Source organism: Leucoraja erinacea, chromosome 29 (genome assembly GCF_028641065.1).
Source record: "Leucoraja erinacea ecotype New England chromosome 29, Leri_hhj_1, whole genome shotgun sequence".
Classification (NCBI taxonomy): domain Eukaryota; kingdom Metazoa; phylum Chordata; class Chondrichthyes; order Rajiformes; family Rajidae; genus Leucoraja; species Leucoraja erinaceus.
The window spans coordinates 21011537-21027075 of record NC_073405.1 but is presented as its reverse complement, the minus strand read 5'-3'; the positions used below and the strand labels follow the sequence as shown (position 1 = coordinate 21027075).

The following is a 15539-nucleotide window of genomic DNA, read 5'->3' as shown; positions in this document are numbered from 1 at the left end:
CACCCATCTCTCAACTTAAAACTGTTCCCTTCTGTTTGTGACATTAAATATAATTTAAATTTAAATGAGAGAAGAGAAAGTTCCTTGTTATATCTTGTTGACGTCAGAACAATATTACTTTACACTTCCTATGCAAGCGGTGAACAATAAAAACATTATTGGTAAAACATTTAGCTGAGGAGGCATTGTGTTTTTTTTAGTTGTTGCAAGGGGAGTTTTTTATGCTGGAGAAGTTGCTGTGAAAAACCTTCATGTGGATAGAGTGAATTTTGAGGAGATTTGAAAAGGCCATTTCCATTGACTTGGCTCACTTTGCTACACACACTCTCTATTATTGGAGTTTCATTGATCTTCCATCCCTTCAATATTTCTGTGCAAAAATAATTGCACAACTTTCTTCAGCTGAAAATTGTAAGACAAAAGCCGTCTCAGTAGGTTGGCACCATAAATTCCATTCCCTTACAGCTGACTCCACCTATACTGCGTTACTGACTCATGTACCAGACTCTTCACAAACTCTGAAATCTCTGTTGAAAATTTAATCTTGTTTTATATAGAAATCTGCATACACAGTTGAGACAGTTCTGTACACTTCTTTGCATTCGGGTTCAGTCATTCCAATGGTTTAGCTTAATTTAGAGAGATGGCATGAAAACAAGCTCTTCGTCACACCAAGTTCACGCTAACCATCGATGACCCATTCACACTAGTTCTATGGTATCCTTTCTAATCCACTGGGGCAATCTACAGAGGCCAATTAACCTAGAAACCCACACTTCTTGTGGATGTGGAGGAAACCGAAGCACTTGGAGGAAACCCAAAGGCATAATGAGAACGTGCAAACTCTACACATAAAGCATCCGGTCAGGATCAAACCTGGGTGTCGGGTACTGTGAGGCAGCAGCTCTAGCAGCTGCGTCACTGTGCCGCCACTATCAAGCTTGGGGGATGGTTTCCCATCCTGTGTCAATGCCATCTAATTCAAGGCTCTACTTTTCAAATACTATCCCTATGCCCTTCATATCTGTTCTCACCGCCCGTCACTTACACTCGGTTTTTGTTATGGTTATTTAGCCTCCTTTCATTGTCTCACCATTGCTACATTTTCCAACTCTACAATGTCTAATTCCTTTGCCAACAATCCTTAGTGTTATTTTTCTCTTCCATGAGGTGCATCTTGAATGCAGTGATTACACTCTGGATGAACATATCCTCCTTCACCTTCCCTCTCCTTCACCCCAAGACTTTTTGCCACCTTTTTTAATTGGCCTGCCTTGGATTGGTATGCTTTCCTCATCAGATGTCCTTTTTACCTTTGGTTTTGCATAAATAAAATGTGTTAGTATTACTGCTGATCCTTCCCTTTCCTTGGAAATAAGTCCAAACTTGTACAAATTTCATCGAGCAGCAAACAAATCAAAGATGTGTGCCAAGAAAAATCTTTGTTAACACTGTTTACATTTAACAGTGACAGTTCATGTTATCTTTCCCCTTACATGATATCCAAACTCAGCCTTCAACTTGTTAGCCATTCTGATATTATTGCTATGTCAATGTCATGGTTGCCATGGCAGTGCCAGTGGGATGATTTTGAAGTACCCGTATTTCCCGGCAATGAAGACAAACCAGTGTCGAAGACGCATCTCCATTTTGAGTTGCTAAATTTTGAAAAAAGGCTGGCGGGACAGGATCAAGGGTTTGGTTTAGTCAGTAGAAAGGAAGATGTGAAACGCCTTCAAGGAGGCAATGAGGACCGGGGAGCCTCCATCTTTGCCTGTCCCACAATGCGCTGTGGGGTTCAGGTCTGAGGGACGGGGACATCCTGGCCCAGGGAGATGACATAACGGGGAGAGAGAGAGAGAGAGCCCAAGATGGAGCAGCCAGCCTTCCACCCAGTAGCTACCTGCCAATCACCACCTCCACCGGTTACGCCTGTGCCGAAGGACACCGTGCTAGCTGGTGGGCGGGCCGGAAGAAGTTGCTGAGGTGGCGGCCGCTCGCAGCCACCCAAGCTACTGTGTGAGTTGATGGCATGATCCCCGAACCCCCCCCCACTCCCTTCTCAACGCTCCTGCCCTCCCCGCAACTTTACCTCTGGTGGCCCAGCCAAGTTTGCTACTTTGCCATGCTGAGCAGGGCCAGACTCCCCACACAACTCTTCTTCCCTCCCCATCGGTGCTGTCCTTTTACAGCCGCTGTGCTGAGGGATAGCCAAGTCTATCTTTCTTGGCTAACAATCTAACATTCGGCCTCCAAGACGCAGGTAAATTTTCAGGTAAAAAATAGCGTTGTCTCTGCTGAGAAATACGGTAATTCACTATTACAGTCTTTTAACAATCAAGTTCCCCACTTTTATTGAATTGTTCATCAATGTGATCCAATAATTGTAGGTTCCCCAATCTGCAGACTCATTTTCTTTCAAGGAGCAGAAATAGTGACCTATTTTTAACATCCACCCCAAGGGTTGCAGATCCGACATTGAATTAGATAATGCTACTACCTGTGACTGGAAAATCATTGCACTGTCACAAATAGTCTGGAGAAGCTTCAGATCATCTTACATGAGAAAAAACCCCCCTGTTTTTGCAATCAGTATTGAAAACTATTACGTCTGGATAGGTCACTAAACATTTGGGTAATTACATTTTTTGCTTAATTCTCTATGACGATATTTCTATCATTTGAGGTGGCAGTTGATCTTAATTTAAAAGTAAGGATAGGTGCGGACAAATAAAACATTGTTCTCTGTGAAGGAGAATGCAGGGAATGGAAAATACAGTGCAGGTTCCATCATGCCCATTGATGGAGAATGTATGGTTTAGTTCAAAGGAAGATATATTGGAAGCATCATTGTTCGATGTAGCTTGAGAAGAATCAATCAAAAGGCAATCTGGGAAATGCTATGGAGTTCCTTCAGGGAACAGGGTGGATGCATTGTCAGTTGCGGGAGTTTCAGGTGGATCCTGGTTGATAAACTGTCCCCTGATATGAAGTAGACTAGGAATGGTAAAGAATATTCAGAGGTGGGTTGTATAGGAGAGAGCCCAGTGTAAATTGTCAATAACGGGAGTAGAACCTTTTATTTCAGCTTGGATACAGAAGGTGGCGATTTATTTCATCACCTAATAAAGGAGTGGGACATTTTCCCACAATAAGAAGGGCATAGATTGGAACCACGTTACTTCCCATAGCTGTACTCAAAGAAATTAGTGAACTTAAAGGAAAAGTCGTCCATCACCTGATTTGTCATTCAGCTCTCTTTCCCGCCACGCTATCCACATCTTTGCATTTGTTTTCTTTGCCCCTTCTCCTTTTTCATCGTAACATTTTGTTTTATTTCTAACTTTTCCCAGTTTTGATGAAAGGTGATCAGCGTTAACTTTTTTTCTCCAGCATTTTTCTGTTATATTTTAGATTTTCAGCATCTGCATCATTTTACTTTTGGATCTATTATATGGTTTTAAAAAGTTTAATTTTGTTTTGTCATTGCAGGCAGTTATTTAGTTCACCAAGTGAAGCATTTTCAGATGCCTTATCCATTAATGGTCAAAACTATGAGGAGCCAAGTTTGGAACCGATAAATTTGTCTATGTTCCAATGTAGAAATGGCGAACAATTACAGGTCTGTAATCTTTTCCACATATATCTGTATTTCTAGCAAATGGAGAATAGTGGGCTTTTGGAATTATTTATTTGCACTTTACCATTTTGAATTATTTAAACTTGGCGCAAAGTGAGTTTCAAGAAAGCATGGGAAATGGGGCCCCAAAGCATAAGTAAAACACAAAGTGCTGGAGTAACTTGTGGGTAAGGCAGGCAGCATCTGTGGAGTGAATGGACAGACAGCGTTTAGGGTCGGGACCCAAAATGTCGCCTGTCATTCCCTCCATAAATGCAGCCTGAACCTCTTAGTTACTCCAGCACTTTGTCTTTTATTCAAGATTCCAGCATCTGCAATGCCTTGTGTCTTTACTTATGGTAATAATCTAGGAACCTGAATTTCTTGAGTCAACCCGACCTTGAAAAGATGCGGAATTGAATTCAATAAATAATTTGTTGGGTAGAATCTGGAAAACCCTTTCTGGCATTTGATAAGGTGCCACATCAAATATTACTGTAGAAAATAAAAATTCATTGTGTAGTAGGTAACATACTGACATTTGTAGAAGAGTGGTTGGCTAACAGGAAACAAACAAAGCATAATTAAGTTTTTTTCTAGTTTGGCAGTAAATAACAGGTGATGTGATACAAGGATTGGTGCTGGGTGGGGCCTCACATTTTGTACAAACGACATGAGGACAATTTAGGTATGGTTGCTAAATTTGCTCATGAAACAAAGAAGGTTGTAAAGTAAAGTGTGACGATCGTATAAGGGAAGTACAGAGGGAGCTACCGTAATAATCCATTGTCCGATGTGCTCAGGACTTTGGTGCTGAAGTGGCAGACTTTTAGGAACTGCTGGTTGTTATTTCACTTGATACTGTCCATTATATAGTACTGCAATAAATTTTCCAATATATCCAATAAGTTTAAAGAGCGCGCAGAGAAGGGCCCATCTGAGTCAAAGGAGAACATGGGAATGAGAACTCCAGTGAGTTTCAAGAAAGCATGGGAAATGGGGCCCCCAATGCATTTCAAGGAAACTGGGACCCCAAGGAATTTAGTGAGACTCAAGGCCTCGGTGGGTTTAAAGAGAGGCATGCGGCATGGAAACAAAGCCTTTGGGGACTGTTTCTACCTATCAACCACTCATTTACACCAATCCTACCTAAATCCCATTTTTTATTCTCCCCACATTCCTGCCAATTTCCCGCAGATTATGTGGAGATGGGGCTCTTGATGTTAAGGGGAACATGTGAACCTGGTGTGGATTAATCCCTGAAATAGGATCCATCGGGTTAGAGGGAGTATGGGAACCAGGATCCCATATGTTAAAGAAGCACTTTAATAATCAGACTTTAATAATTGGACATTTAATTAATCAGACGCTAAATAATCGGAATTTCCAAACATCGGAGAGTGAAATATCAGAACTCTATTGTAGCTGGGATGAGTGAGTGGACGACGATCTGGTTAACAGTGTGTAATATGGGAAAATGTGTTTTACATGAGAAAATCCTAACAATAGGATTATAACAGAATCATGTTGAGAGATTGCATGGTTCTGATGTACGGTGTGATCGGTCTTTCCTTGGCATAATTCACAAAAGGCTGGCAGGCTGGTATGCAGGAAACTCACAGAATGCTGTTGCTTACTGCTGCCTGAATTGAATACAGACGTGGGGAGTTTACAATTACTCGTATAGGCATAGGTGTACACACTTTGGAGTGTTGTGGACAATATTGGCAGTCTTATTTAAACAACACCTTTAATGCATTTATGGCACTTAAGAGGTGGTTTTGCTAGATTAATCCCTGAAATTGGATCCATAGGAGATGGATAGATTGAGAAGACATCTGATCGAAGCATGTACAATTCTGAAGGATCATTTATAGGCTGGACATGCAGGGCTCTCGCTTAACTTTTTTTCCCTGTTGCCAGCCGGGCAACCTTGGCAGCTTTTTAGGTTGCCAAATGACAGTTTAGGTGGTCGTTTAAGATGGCTTGCATGACGCGCGCGATAATGTGCTTGGATAAAGTGCGTAGTTACCAGTCGGAATTATACTCAATGAAGCATTCACATATTATTTCTGCTTCAAATAAAGTCACAAACTAAACATTCACCAATCATGACATGATATATCCCACAATGATATGCAGCAAAATTATAAAACAGTATCTCAACTCTTTTTACACATTGCAGTTAATGCAATTTCTATTAGTTCTTTCCACTTCCAAACAAAAATGTGTTTGGATTATTCAGCGTATGATCAACCTGTGTCAATAAATCCTGGACCATGGTAACATATATGCGTACGTATAGTTGTGAATGTTGCTCATTAAGTAACTACAGTACTGATACTCCATAGTAAGAGCATTGATTTCCCGTTAAAATGAATTCTGTAATAACGTGTCAACGGTAGCAGTGACAATCGAACACTGCGGTTTTAATGTTTCACGTGTTCGCAATTTAATTAATCCATCTTTATGGATTAAAAGAAATAATATCATTGGGAATTAAAATACATTTAATTGCATTCTGTTATCAAACATAGTCAATATTCGCTCTGAAGACATTTCCAGGACAATAGGGTAAGGAAGGGGGTGTGTGTGAATCAGTGCAGGGTGGATAGATGGCCGGTGTGGGGGTTAGAAGGCAGTCGGTGCAGAATGGCTGGATTGAGGCAGGTGAATTAGTACGTGTTGTTTGGAGTAGGTAAAATCGTGAGGGGGGAGCACGGGGGATGTCAGTGGTGTTGAATGGGGGTGTTCAGTACGGGATGGATGGGGGTAGACAAAATTGCTGTAGAAACTCAGCGGGTGAGGCAGCATCTATGGAGCGAAGGAAATAGGCAACGTTTCGGGTCGAGACCCTTTTTCAGACTGTTCCCCCCCATTCTTCTTTAATGGAGGATCAGTACAGGATGATTGGGGGGGGGGGGGGGGGGTGGAGGGGGGGGGGGGGGAGATCAGCGCAGGATGAATTGGGGGGAGGGGGTCAGTACAGGGTGGATCAGAGGGTCTGTGCAGGATGAATGGGAAATCACTACAGGATGAATGGGGGAAGGTGCAGGGTAAATGGAGGGTGGATCAGTATGGGATGAATGCATGGATTAGTACAGGATGGATGGGGGATCAGTACAGGATGGTTGAAGTGCAGGATGGATGGGAAAGTGGTAAGTACAGGGTGAATTGGGGAACCAGTGTAGGATGGATGGGGGGGGGGGGGAGATGGGAAGGGGAGCGCAAGGGATGTCAGTGAGGACTGAATAGAGGCGGGAATGGGGATCAGTGCCGGATGTAGAGGAGGGGTCCCAGGATAAAGGGGGAGTGGAGGGGGCATACGAGAGAGAGAGAGATTAAGGGGGCGAGGTGGGGAGGAAGGAAGGTCAGCGCTCCCTGGACAACATCGCCCTGCTGCCTTGGCCGTTGGGATTTCCTCGCCACCGCCTCCCTCCTCCCCCAGCAAACAGCAAGTTGCGGGGCCGAGCGGTGCAGCTCAAAGATCCTACAGCTATAGGGTCTATGGTGCAGCTGCTTCAGAGGTCTCGCAGCGAATGACGGCTCCCGCAGAGCAGCAGCAGCGGCCGCGACAGCAATCCCGCTAACGGGGAAAACCGCTTTCAAAACAAACCCTCCTGCACGCCGAGGCTTACCCCTCCCTCCCTCCTCCCGGCCTCGGCGTGCGGAAGGGTTTTTTTTTTTAAGCGCCGTTAGCGGCAAAGATCCTATAGCGGAGCTCTGCTATAAGATCTTTGGTTAGCGGGTTTGCAAGCAGCAGCCCTTATCAGGGCGGGCGGGGGACGGGAGGAGGAGGAGATGGAGCCGCTGTTCGGGGGCCGTCATTCGCAGCGACCCTTCGTCACCCCGCACCTAGTATCTTGCCCACGCAATAGAGCCGTCACCTCCGACACAAAACGTCGCGTTCCTTTTCTCCAGAGATGCTGCCTGACCCGCGGAGTTACTCCAGTTTTTGGTGTATCTTCGGTACAAGCCAGTATCTGGTTGCCAAGCCGGGCACAATGACTCGGTGTTTAGGTTGCCCGGCGGCGCTTTGAGTGGTCAATGGCACCCGGGCAACCGTTAATTTCGAGCCCTGACATGGATAGAAGATATCCTCTTGTGGGAAAATATAGAATCTATTTAAATATAAGACAACAACGAGACAATATTTTTCTTTTAAACGGCTTTAGATTTGTGGAACTCCTTTCTTAAAGGAAGATGAAAACAGAATATTTAAATATTGCTGGAGTAGAAGTGGAAAGATACCATAAATAAGTGGGTGAAAGATTATCATGAGTAAAGAAGAGTTGGTTGTAATCATTTTAGCTGTAACTGCATTTTAAATGACAGAGCAAGCTTGAGTGGATGAGTGGCCAATTACTGCTCCTAATTCATGTGTTTGTACATGCTTTGTAGTCCACCCCACTGCAATCTGCTACAACCAGCCTGCACAATTTGTATGAGAACTTGGGTGGGGACAGCACATGAAATATCATCCTTGAGAGAGACCCAGAATTTACTTCGGCCAATAGTAACAGTTGGTCTTGCCGATGAGAAAGCCTGAAAGAAGAAATGGAGAAAGTTGGAGAATGGATGCAAGGAGCAGCTAGCTGAGGTCTTGCAATTTGCGAAAGGTTCAAATGCTGAAGTTATTTCACAAGTTAAGGATACAAGAGAGAGAAAAAAAATCAACCTACTAAGAGGTTTGTCTTAAAATCTGGCAGTTTTGCGTGAATGCCAATGCCCAATATGTCATAGAGTCTTCTTCTTACGTATGCCGTGCACAGCCGAAAGTTGTCGGACAACTTGTTCTATTTGATCTTATTTGATTGTGCACACCAAGTTGATTGCATTCTTCGAAACAGGGCGGACCACGTGAAGGTTGCAATCTCCAACCCCTGTCATAGAATGATACAGTGTGAAAACAGGCCCTTCGGCCCAACTTGCTCACACTGGCCAACATGTCCCAGCTCCACTAGTACCACCTGCCTCCGTTTAGTCTACATCCCTCCAAACCTGTACTACCCATGTACCTGTCTAACTGTTTGTTAAATGTTGGTATAGTCTCTGACTCAACTACCTCCTCTGGCAGCTTGTTTCATATACCCACGACCTTTTGTGTGAAAAAGTTACCCCTCCGATTCCTATTAAATCTTTTCTCCTTCACCTTAAACCTATGTCATCTGGTCCTTGATTCACCTACTATGGGCAAGAGACTCTGTGCATCTACCCGATGTATTCCTCTCATGATTTTATGCACCTCTCATCTTCTTGTGCTCCAAGGAATAGAGTCCCAGCCTACTCAACCTCTCCCTATAGCTCAGACCCTCTAGCCCTGGCAACATCGTTGTAAATCTTCTCTGTACCTTTTCCAGCTTGACAATAATTTTTCTATAACATGGTGCCCACAACTGAACACAATACTCTAAATGTGGCCTCATCGACGTCTTCTAATTTGAGGAAGGACATTCTTGCTATTGAGGGAGTACAACGTAGGTTTACAAGGTTAATTCCCGGAATGGCGGGACTGTCATATGCTGAGAGAATGCAGCAGCTGGGCTTGTATACATAGAAACAAAGAAATTAGGTGCAGGAGTAGAGGCCATTAGGCCCTTCGAGCCTGCACCGCCATTCAATATGATAATGGCTGATCATCCAACTCAGTATCCCGTACCTGCCTTCTCTCCATACCCCCTGATCCCCTTAGCCACAAGGGCCACATCTAACTCCCTCTTAAATATAGCCAATGAACTGGCCTTAACTACCCTCTGTGGCAGAGAGTTCCAGAGATTCACCACTTTCTGTGTGAAAAAAGTTCTTCTCATCTCGGTTTTAAAGGATTTCCCCCCTTATCCTTAAGCTGTGACCCCTTGTCCTGGACTTCCTTAACATCGGGAACTCCATACTCTGGAGTTTAGAAGGATAAAAGGAGATCTTATTGAAACATATAAGATTATTAAGGGTTTGGACACACTAGAGGCAGGAAACATGTTCCCGATGTTGGGGGAGTCTAGAACCAGGGGCCACAGTTTAAGAGTAAGGGGTAAGCCATTTATATATATATATATGCCATTTATTGTCACTATACATGTACAGTGAAACTGAAAGCTGCTCGTACTCAGTGCATACATACAATTTAGCACAAAAAAACAAGAAACAGAAAAAAAACAAAAAACAGAAGGGAGATGGGGGGGGGACATATATACATATATCATATATACATATATACAGATGGAAGTCCGTGTTGGGCGGTGTAGTCAGTGCATGTGTGAATTTGAATTTATGGTAGATATAATTCTCGGAAAGCAACTATTCCTGAGTCTGTTTGTCCTGGATTTGATGCACCTATAGCGCCTTCCAGAGGGCAGCAGGTCGAACAGTCCAAACGCAGGATGGGAGCTGTCTTTGATGATCTTCTTTGCCCTGCTAAGGCAGCGGGAGGTGTAGATGTCCATCAGGGAGGGGAGAGGGCAGCCAATGATCCTCTGCGCTGTCCTGGTTACCCTCTGAAGCCTCTCCCTGTCTGCCATGGTGCAGCTGCCATACCATGCTGTAATGCAGTATGTCAGCAGGCTCTCGATGGAACGGAGACGAGGAAACACTTTTTCTCACAGAGAGTTGTGAGTCTGTGGAATTCTCTGCCTCAGAGGCGGTGAAGGCCACTTCTCTGGATGCTTTCAAGAGAGAGCTAGATAGGGCTCTTACAGATAGCGGAGTCGGGATATGGGGAGAAGGCAGGAACGGGGTACTGATTGGGGATGATCAGCCATGATCACATTGAATGGCAGTGCTGGTTCGAAGGGCCGAATGGCCTGCTGATGCGCCTATTGTCTACTGTCTATTCTACAATTGCAACATGACCTCCCAACTCTATACTCAATACTCTACTATGAAAGTCAATGTGCCAAACGCCTTTTTGACCACCCTATCTACCTGCAACTCCACCTTCAAGGAACCATGCACCTCCACGCCTAGATCCCTCTGCTTTGCAATACACCCCAGAATTCTACCATTCACAGTATAGATCCTACCCATGTTAGACTTCCCAAAATGCAACACCTTACGAATTGTACAAAATTTACAAAATGAATTACAGCAGAAGTTTAAACATAGTATGAAGAACTTTAATCGGACTCTCCAAATATGCTGAAAATGTTGAGAAGGCGAAGCAGCATGGTTGGGGAGATTGATGAAAGACCTTTAACCTCAGCTGTTGTCTGCTCCTATATCCACAAATATTGACCTATTTTTCTGTAGTTACTTAAATATCAAGCACCCACAGTGTTTGGCATTTTCTATTACCTCATGGTATGTGTCGATAAGACCAGTATTCAACGCTTATCCTGTAATTAACCTTGAGAGAGTTGTGATATGTCGTTTTATCAACTAACAGGCAGGCGTGTGGTATAGAGGATAAACAGCAAAGCCCCATCCACTGCTGCTGCTCTCGTCCTTCCAGATCTTAGAGAGTAGGGTTTATAAGGGGCTTTCGAACAGAATTTTCCAAGTTGCTAATAACGTATTTTGTAGATGATGCATAGGATAAACATGGTGGTCCAGTGTGGAAGGAGTGAATTTGTTGGATGGTGGAAGGTTGCTTTGTTCTTGATGGTATTGAGCTTTTTAAATTTGACTAGACCATGTGGGACCCGTCCAGTGCTGTCCCCTCAACGCGCGGTCTTGAGATGGTCTGGACCGTCACTCTTTTGTGTGGTTGCTTGTGGCTGATCAAAAAGTGCCTTCTCATTGCCTCTTAGGATTTTCGTTTTCTCCATGTATAACGACAGATGTCTTACTATACACAGACGGTCATCTGTTGGGTATAACCTAAATTGTATATTGAGGCCTGCTGATCCCTGTCTGTTCTGCTTTACTAACTCATAGATATGAAACGTAATATTTTCTGTTGTGGAAGTCATGTTGTCCAGCTTTAGTTTATGCAGTGACTGTACCCTCTGTGTCGTGACCAATGCCATTAGCATGACTGTTTTTAATGTCAGTCTGTGTAGGGACAGAGCTGTTGCTGGAGACCAATTCCTGAGCATCTTCAGGACAATACTTACATCCCATATTTGGGAGTACCTGGTTCTTGGGGGATTAGTATTAAAAATTCCCCTCATAAGTTTTGTTACCAGTGGGTGAGTCCCAACAGTGTAACGCTCTGTCCCCTGCCATAGGTAAGTCGATAGGGCACTTGTGGCGCAGTTTTTTGGCACTGTAACTGAGCCCCTCATCATAGTGGAGGCCTGCCAGATATTCCAGAACAGACGGGATGTTCATGTCACTGTAGGTGATGTTGTTTTTTATGGCAGTACATCTCCCACTTCCTGATATAGACCAGATACTGTTTTTTGGTTGACTGTCTTTGGGCCACCGAGATCATGTTCACTGTTCAGGTCCGTCAGTCCCAGTTGTAGTAGAGGTGTTTTTAAATTCTACAAATTAATAAGTTCAAATGTTTATGGCATGGGTGGCTATCCCTTGTTACGGGATGTAGCAATACATCTGGTCTATGTGGGATGGTGATACATGGTTCTAATACCATGTTTAATACCACTGGGAACCATGGTTGAGTAGGCCAATCGGGTACTACAAATACCAGACGCAGAGTCTTGTTGTATTTTCCTTAATACCCGACTGATGAGGCAGAAAGGAGGGAATGCGTAAATAAACAATTCCCCACAATTAAACCCATAAACACACTAACGAACCACGCACACACACACACACACACACACACACACACACACACACACACACACACACACACACACACACACACACACACACACACACACACACACACACACACACACACACCCCCCCCCCCCCATTGATATATTAATATTATTCATTCACTCCTTTTACCCATCCCCTGACCTATCCACTCATGTATAGCCCCCAATTTGCAGGCACAGCTAGAGAAGGAGAAGGGTAGAGAAAGAAGTGACACAGAGGCACAGAGAGGGAGGGGGGCGAGACGGAGCGTGAGGGTGGCAGAGGGGAGGAGGGAGGGGGGCAGAGTTTTAGTGGGGGGGGGGGGCACGTCATCAGGGGGAGGGGGGGGCTGGTTCCCGAACACAATAATCCCTTACTCCCAGCTGCAAAACGCATCCGTCCCCTACCCGTTACGGGGGGGGGGGGGAGGGGTTGCAGAGAGGGAGGGGGTTAGAGTTTGAGGGGTTTGGGGGGTGGGGGGGGACGCGTTGTCAGAAGGGAGGGCTGGTTCCCAAACCTCGCTCCCGGCTTCAGGCTGCAGTCAGGGTCCGAGAACGGGTGGTCGGGGGGGGGCCACGTGACTCGCAGCGCGTGAACACAACTTGCAGCCATTGTGACGTCATCACGTCAACAGTCAAAGCCAGCGGTTTCATTTTCTAAGTTATTTGACATTTTTGAACATTTTGATGAATAACCCGAGAAATAATGCATGGATTTGTCAGATGAGGCAATTTCGGAATCCACGTGATAAAACTCTACAGGAATATGTAAAAATGTCACCGATGTTTTTTCGAGCAGATGTGATCACACGCACACGCAGAGTTTTAGGTATATAGGATTGTAGTCGCAATGACCCCACCAAGTGGTTTGCATTCCTCATTTGTACCTTGTAGGTGCTTGGAACACTATGGGGGTGAATCATTAGTTACAGGATATCTGGCTCTTGCGTGCCTTTGTATTTACGTGGCTGACCCAGTGCGTACTCCCCCCTCCCTTCCACTACCAAGGTTGTTTAACAAGGGAGACAGCAACTGCAGTTCTGTTAAATGTTAAGGGGTATATTGCCAGCCTCTTGTTTATTGAAGGTGGTGAAATTCTGACAAGGATTTTACTTGACACCAATCTGCTCAAGGTTGCTTGCTGTTCGCATGCATACATTGCTTCATAACGTGAAACGCTCAACTCAAAATGAATGTTCTTCAATCAGCAGCAAATGGTCCACTGATGATTTCATGATGAGGGTGAGCTCAGTGATGAGGCATCTCTAAATAACTGGGTGGAGAAAACCACCAAGAATCTCTCTTGCACAACAATAAACACAACACTCTTCCTATGTGCTAGATATGTGTCCAGCCAATGGAGACATTTTAATCACACGCTGCAAAATGTTAATAAATAATTTAGCAAGTACCGTATTTCCTGGCAATGAAGATGGTATTTTTTACCTAAAAATAAGGCACAAAAATGTACCTGCTTTTTGGAGGCCGAAGGTTAGGTTGTTAGCTAAGAAAGATAGACTTGGCTATCCCTCAGTACAGCAACATCAAGAACGATGTTGCTGGACTGAGGGATAGCCAAGTCTATCCCTCATTGCTGGCAGCTGATCGGAAGCAGCTGTAAAAGGGGGGGGGAGGGAAAAGAGTTCCTTTCACAGCGTGTGGGGAGTCTGGCCCGGGTCAGCGTGGCCTGGATTGCATAAATTGGCTGGGCCGCCAGGGGTAAAGTTGCGGGGAGGGCAGGAGCGTTGAGAAGGAGGGGATCGTGGATCATGCCAGCAACTCACTCACTCGCCGCTGCCGCGGCATTCCGGGCGCAGGGCCACCGCATTGTGGCCCGGGGAGGGAAGTAGATCAGGTGGCTGTGAGCATCCATCGGGACCAGACAGTGGAACCGGCCGCCACCTCAGCGCCTTCTGCTGGCCAACTCGCCTCTGGCAGTTCTCTCCATCTGAACACCTCTCTCCTGCTGCTCGCCGGCCTCGCTCATGTCAGCCGCTTCCCGCAAATCCTTAAATTCCGACTGCCGCCGGGAGCAGGACATGGCCTCGCTTGCTGCGCTGGGATTCACTGCCCGGTCCGTGTCTTTCAATGCAAATTTGCATGGGGACATGGTTTGGAGGTGTGTAGCGGTTGTCGGTCAAGTGAGAATAACAGGGAGAATAAGAATGCTGCTGCCTAGTCAACAGACGCGCACAAAAACAGCTGGTATTAGTTTTGAAATTCTCGTTATCCCTGGCTCGGAGACTGGACAGTGAGGGGACCAGTTCAAGAGCAAAGATCAAGTTCAAGTACACATTTATTGCCACATGCACCAATAAGGGTACAGTGGAATTTGACACCATGCAGCCACACAATCAAATAGATCACAATACACAATAGAATATAACATGGACATTGACCACAGTGGAATCAACATTCTTCACTGTGGTGGAAGGCAATAACATTCAGTCAGTCCTCCTCCTCCTTTGTTCACCCGTGGTCGGGGCCTTGAACCCTGCAGTAGCCGCTACGGACCGCCCGATGTACAGGCCCTCTCGTCGGGATGATCGAAACTCGGGACGGATGGACACTCCCTTGGAGGTCCCCAATCGGCCGTTTCCTACCGGAGGCCACAGCTTCACGATGTTATAGGCCGCAGGCCAGCGGTTGGACCTCTTCTCCAGCGATCCCCGGCAAGGGATCCCAGACTTCGCGATGGAAAGTCCATGCGTCTAGAAGCTCCACAGAACGCGGCTTCAGTATGTTGTAGTCCGCAGGCCGGTGGTCGGAAAGCTTCTTCTGGAGACCCCCGGCAAGGATCGCCCGGCTCCGCGATGGAAAGTCCACGCTGCGCCCGCTGATGAAGCTCTGGGCCCGACTACGGGAGCGACTGCTCCAATCCCAGCTGTTAGGCTGCGAGGGAGGGCAAAAATGCAACTAGGAGAAAAGTAGCATTCCACTGAGGTAAGTGACTGAAAAACTGTCTCCCCCTTCCACCCCCCACCCCCCCCCCCCACACTAAAGCACACTAAAATACACTTTTAGACAGACTAAAAACAAAAAAAAAGTCGAAAGGATGAACAGCTGCTGACAAGGCTCGCAGCGCCACCCGTCAGAGTGGTGGAGCGGATCAGCGGGCGATGGATAACAGGACAGCGGGCTGTGGAGCTTAATCCTGTGTCAGCGCGAGTTACCTCAATTGGTCCCTTGAACTAGTGTGGTCATTCAATAAGATCACA

At 45.6% G+C, this 15539-nt stretch overlaps 1 protein-coding gene across 6 annotated transcripts in view; it reads left to right on the top strand.

Annotated features, from left to right (window-relative positions):
• LOC129711309 (protein strawberry notch homolog 2-like) overlaps positions 1-15539 on the top strand; it is a 135210-nt gene that overhangs the window by 56310 nt on the left and 63361 nt on the right. For 4 of the 6 annotated variants that reach the window (XM_055658870.1, XM_055658867.1, XM_055658869.1 and 1 more), the window contains exon 4: positions 3493-3622. The exons of the other annotated variants lie outside the window; for them this stretch is intronic. In XM_055658870.1, coding sequence (XP_055514845.1) covers positions 3493-3622 — 130 coding nt within the window. The remainder of the gene's footprint in view (positions 1-3492; positions 3623-15539) is intronic. 6 annotated transcript variants of the gene reach the window in all.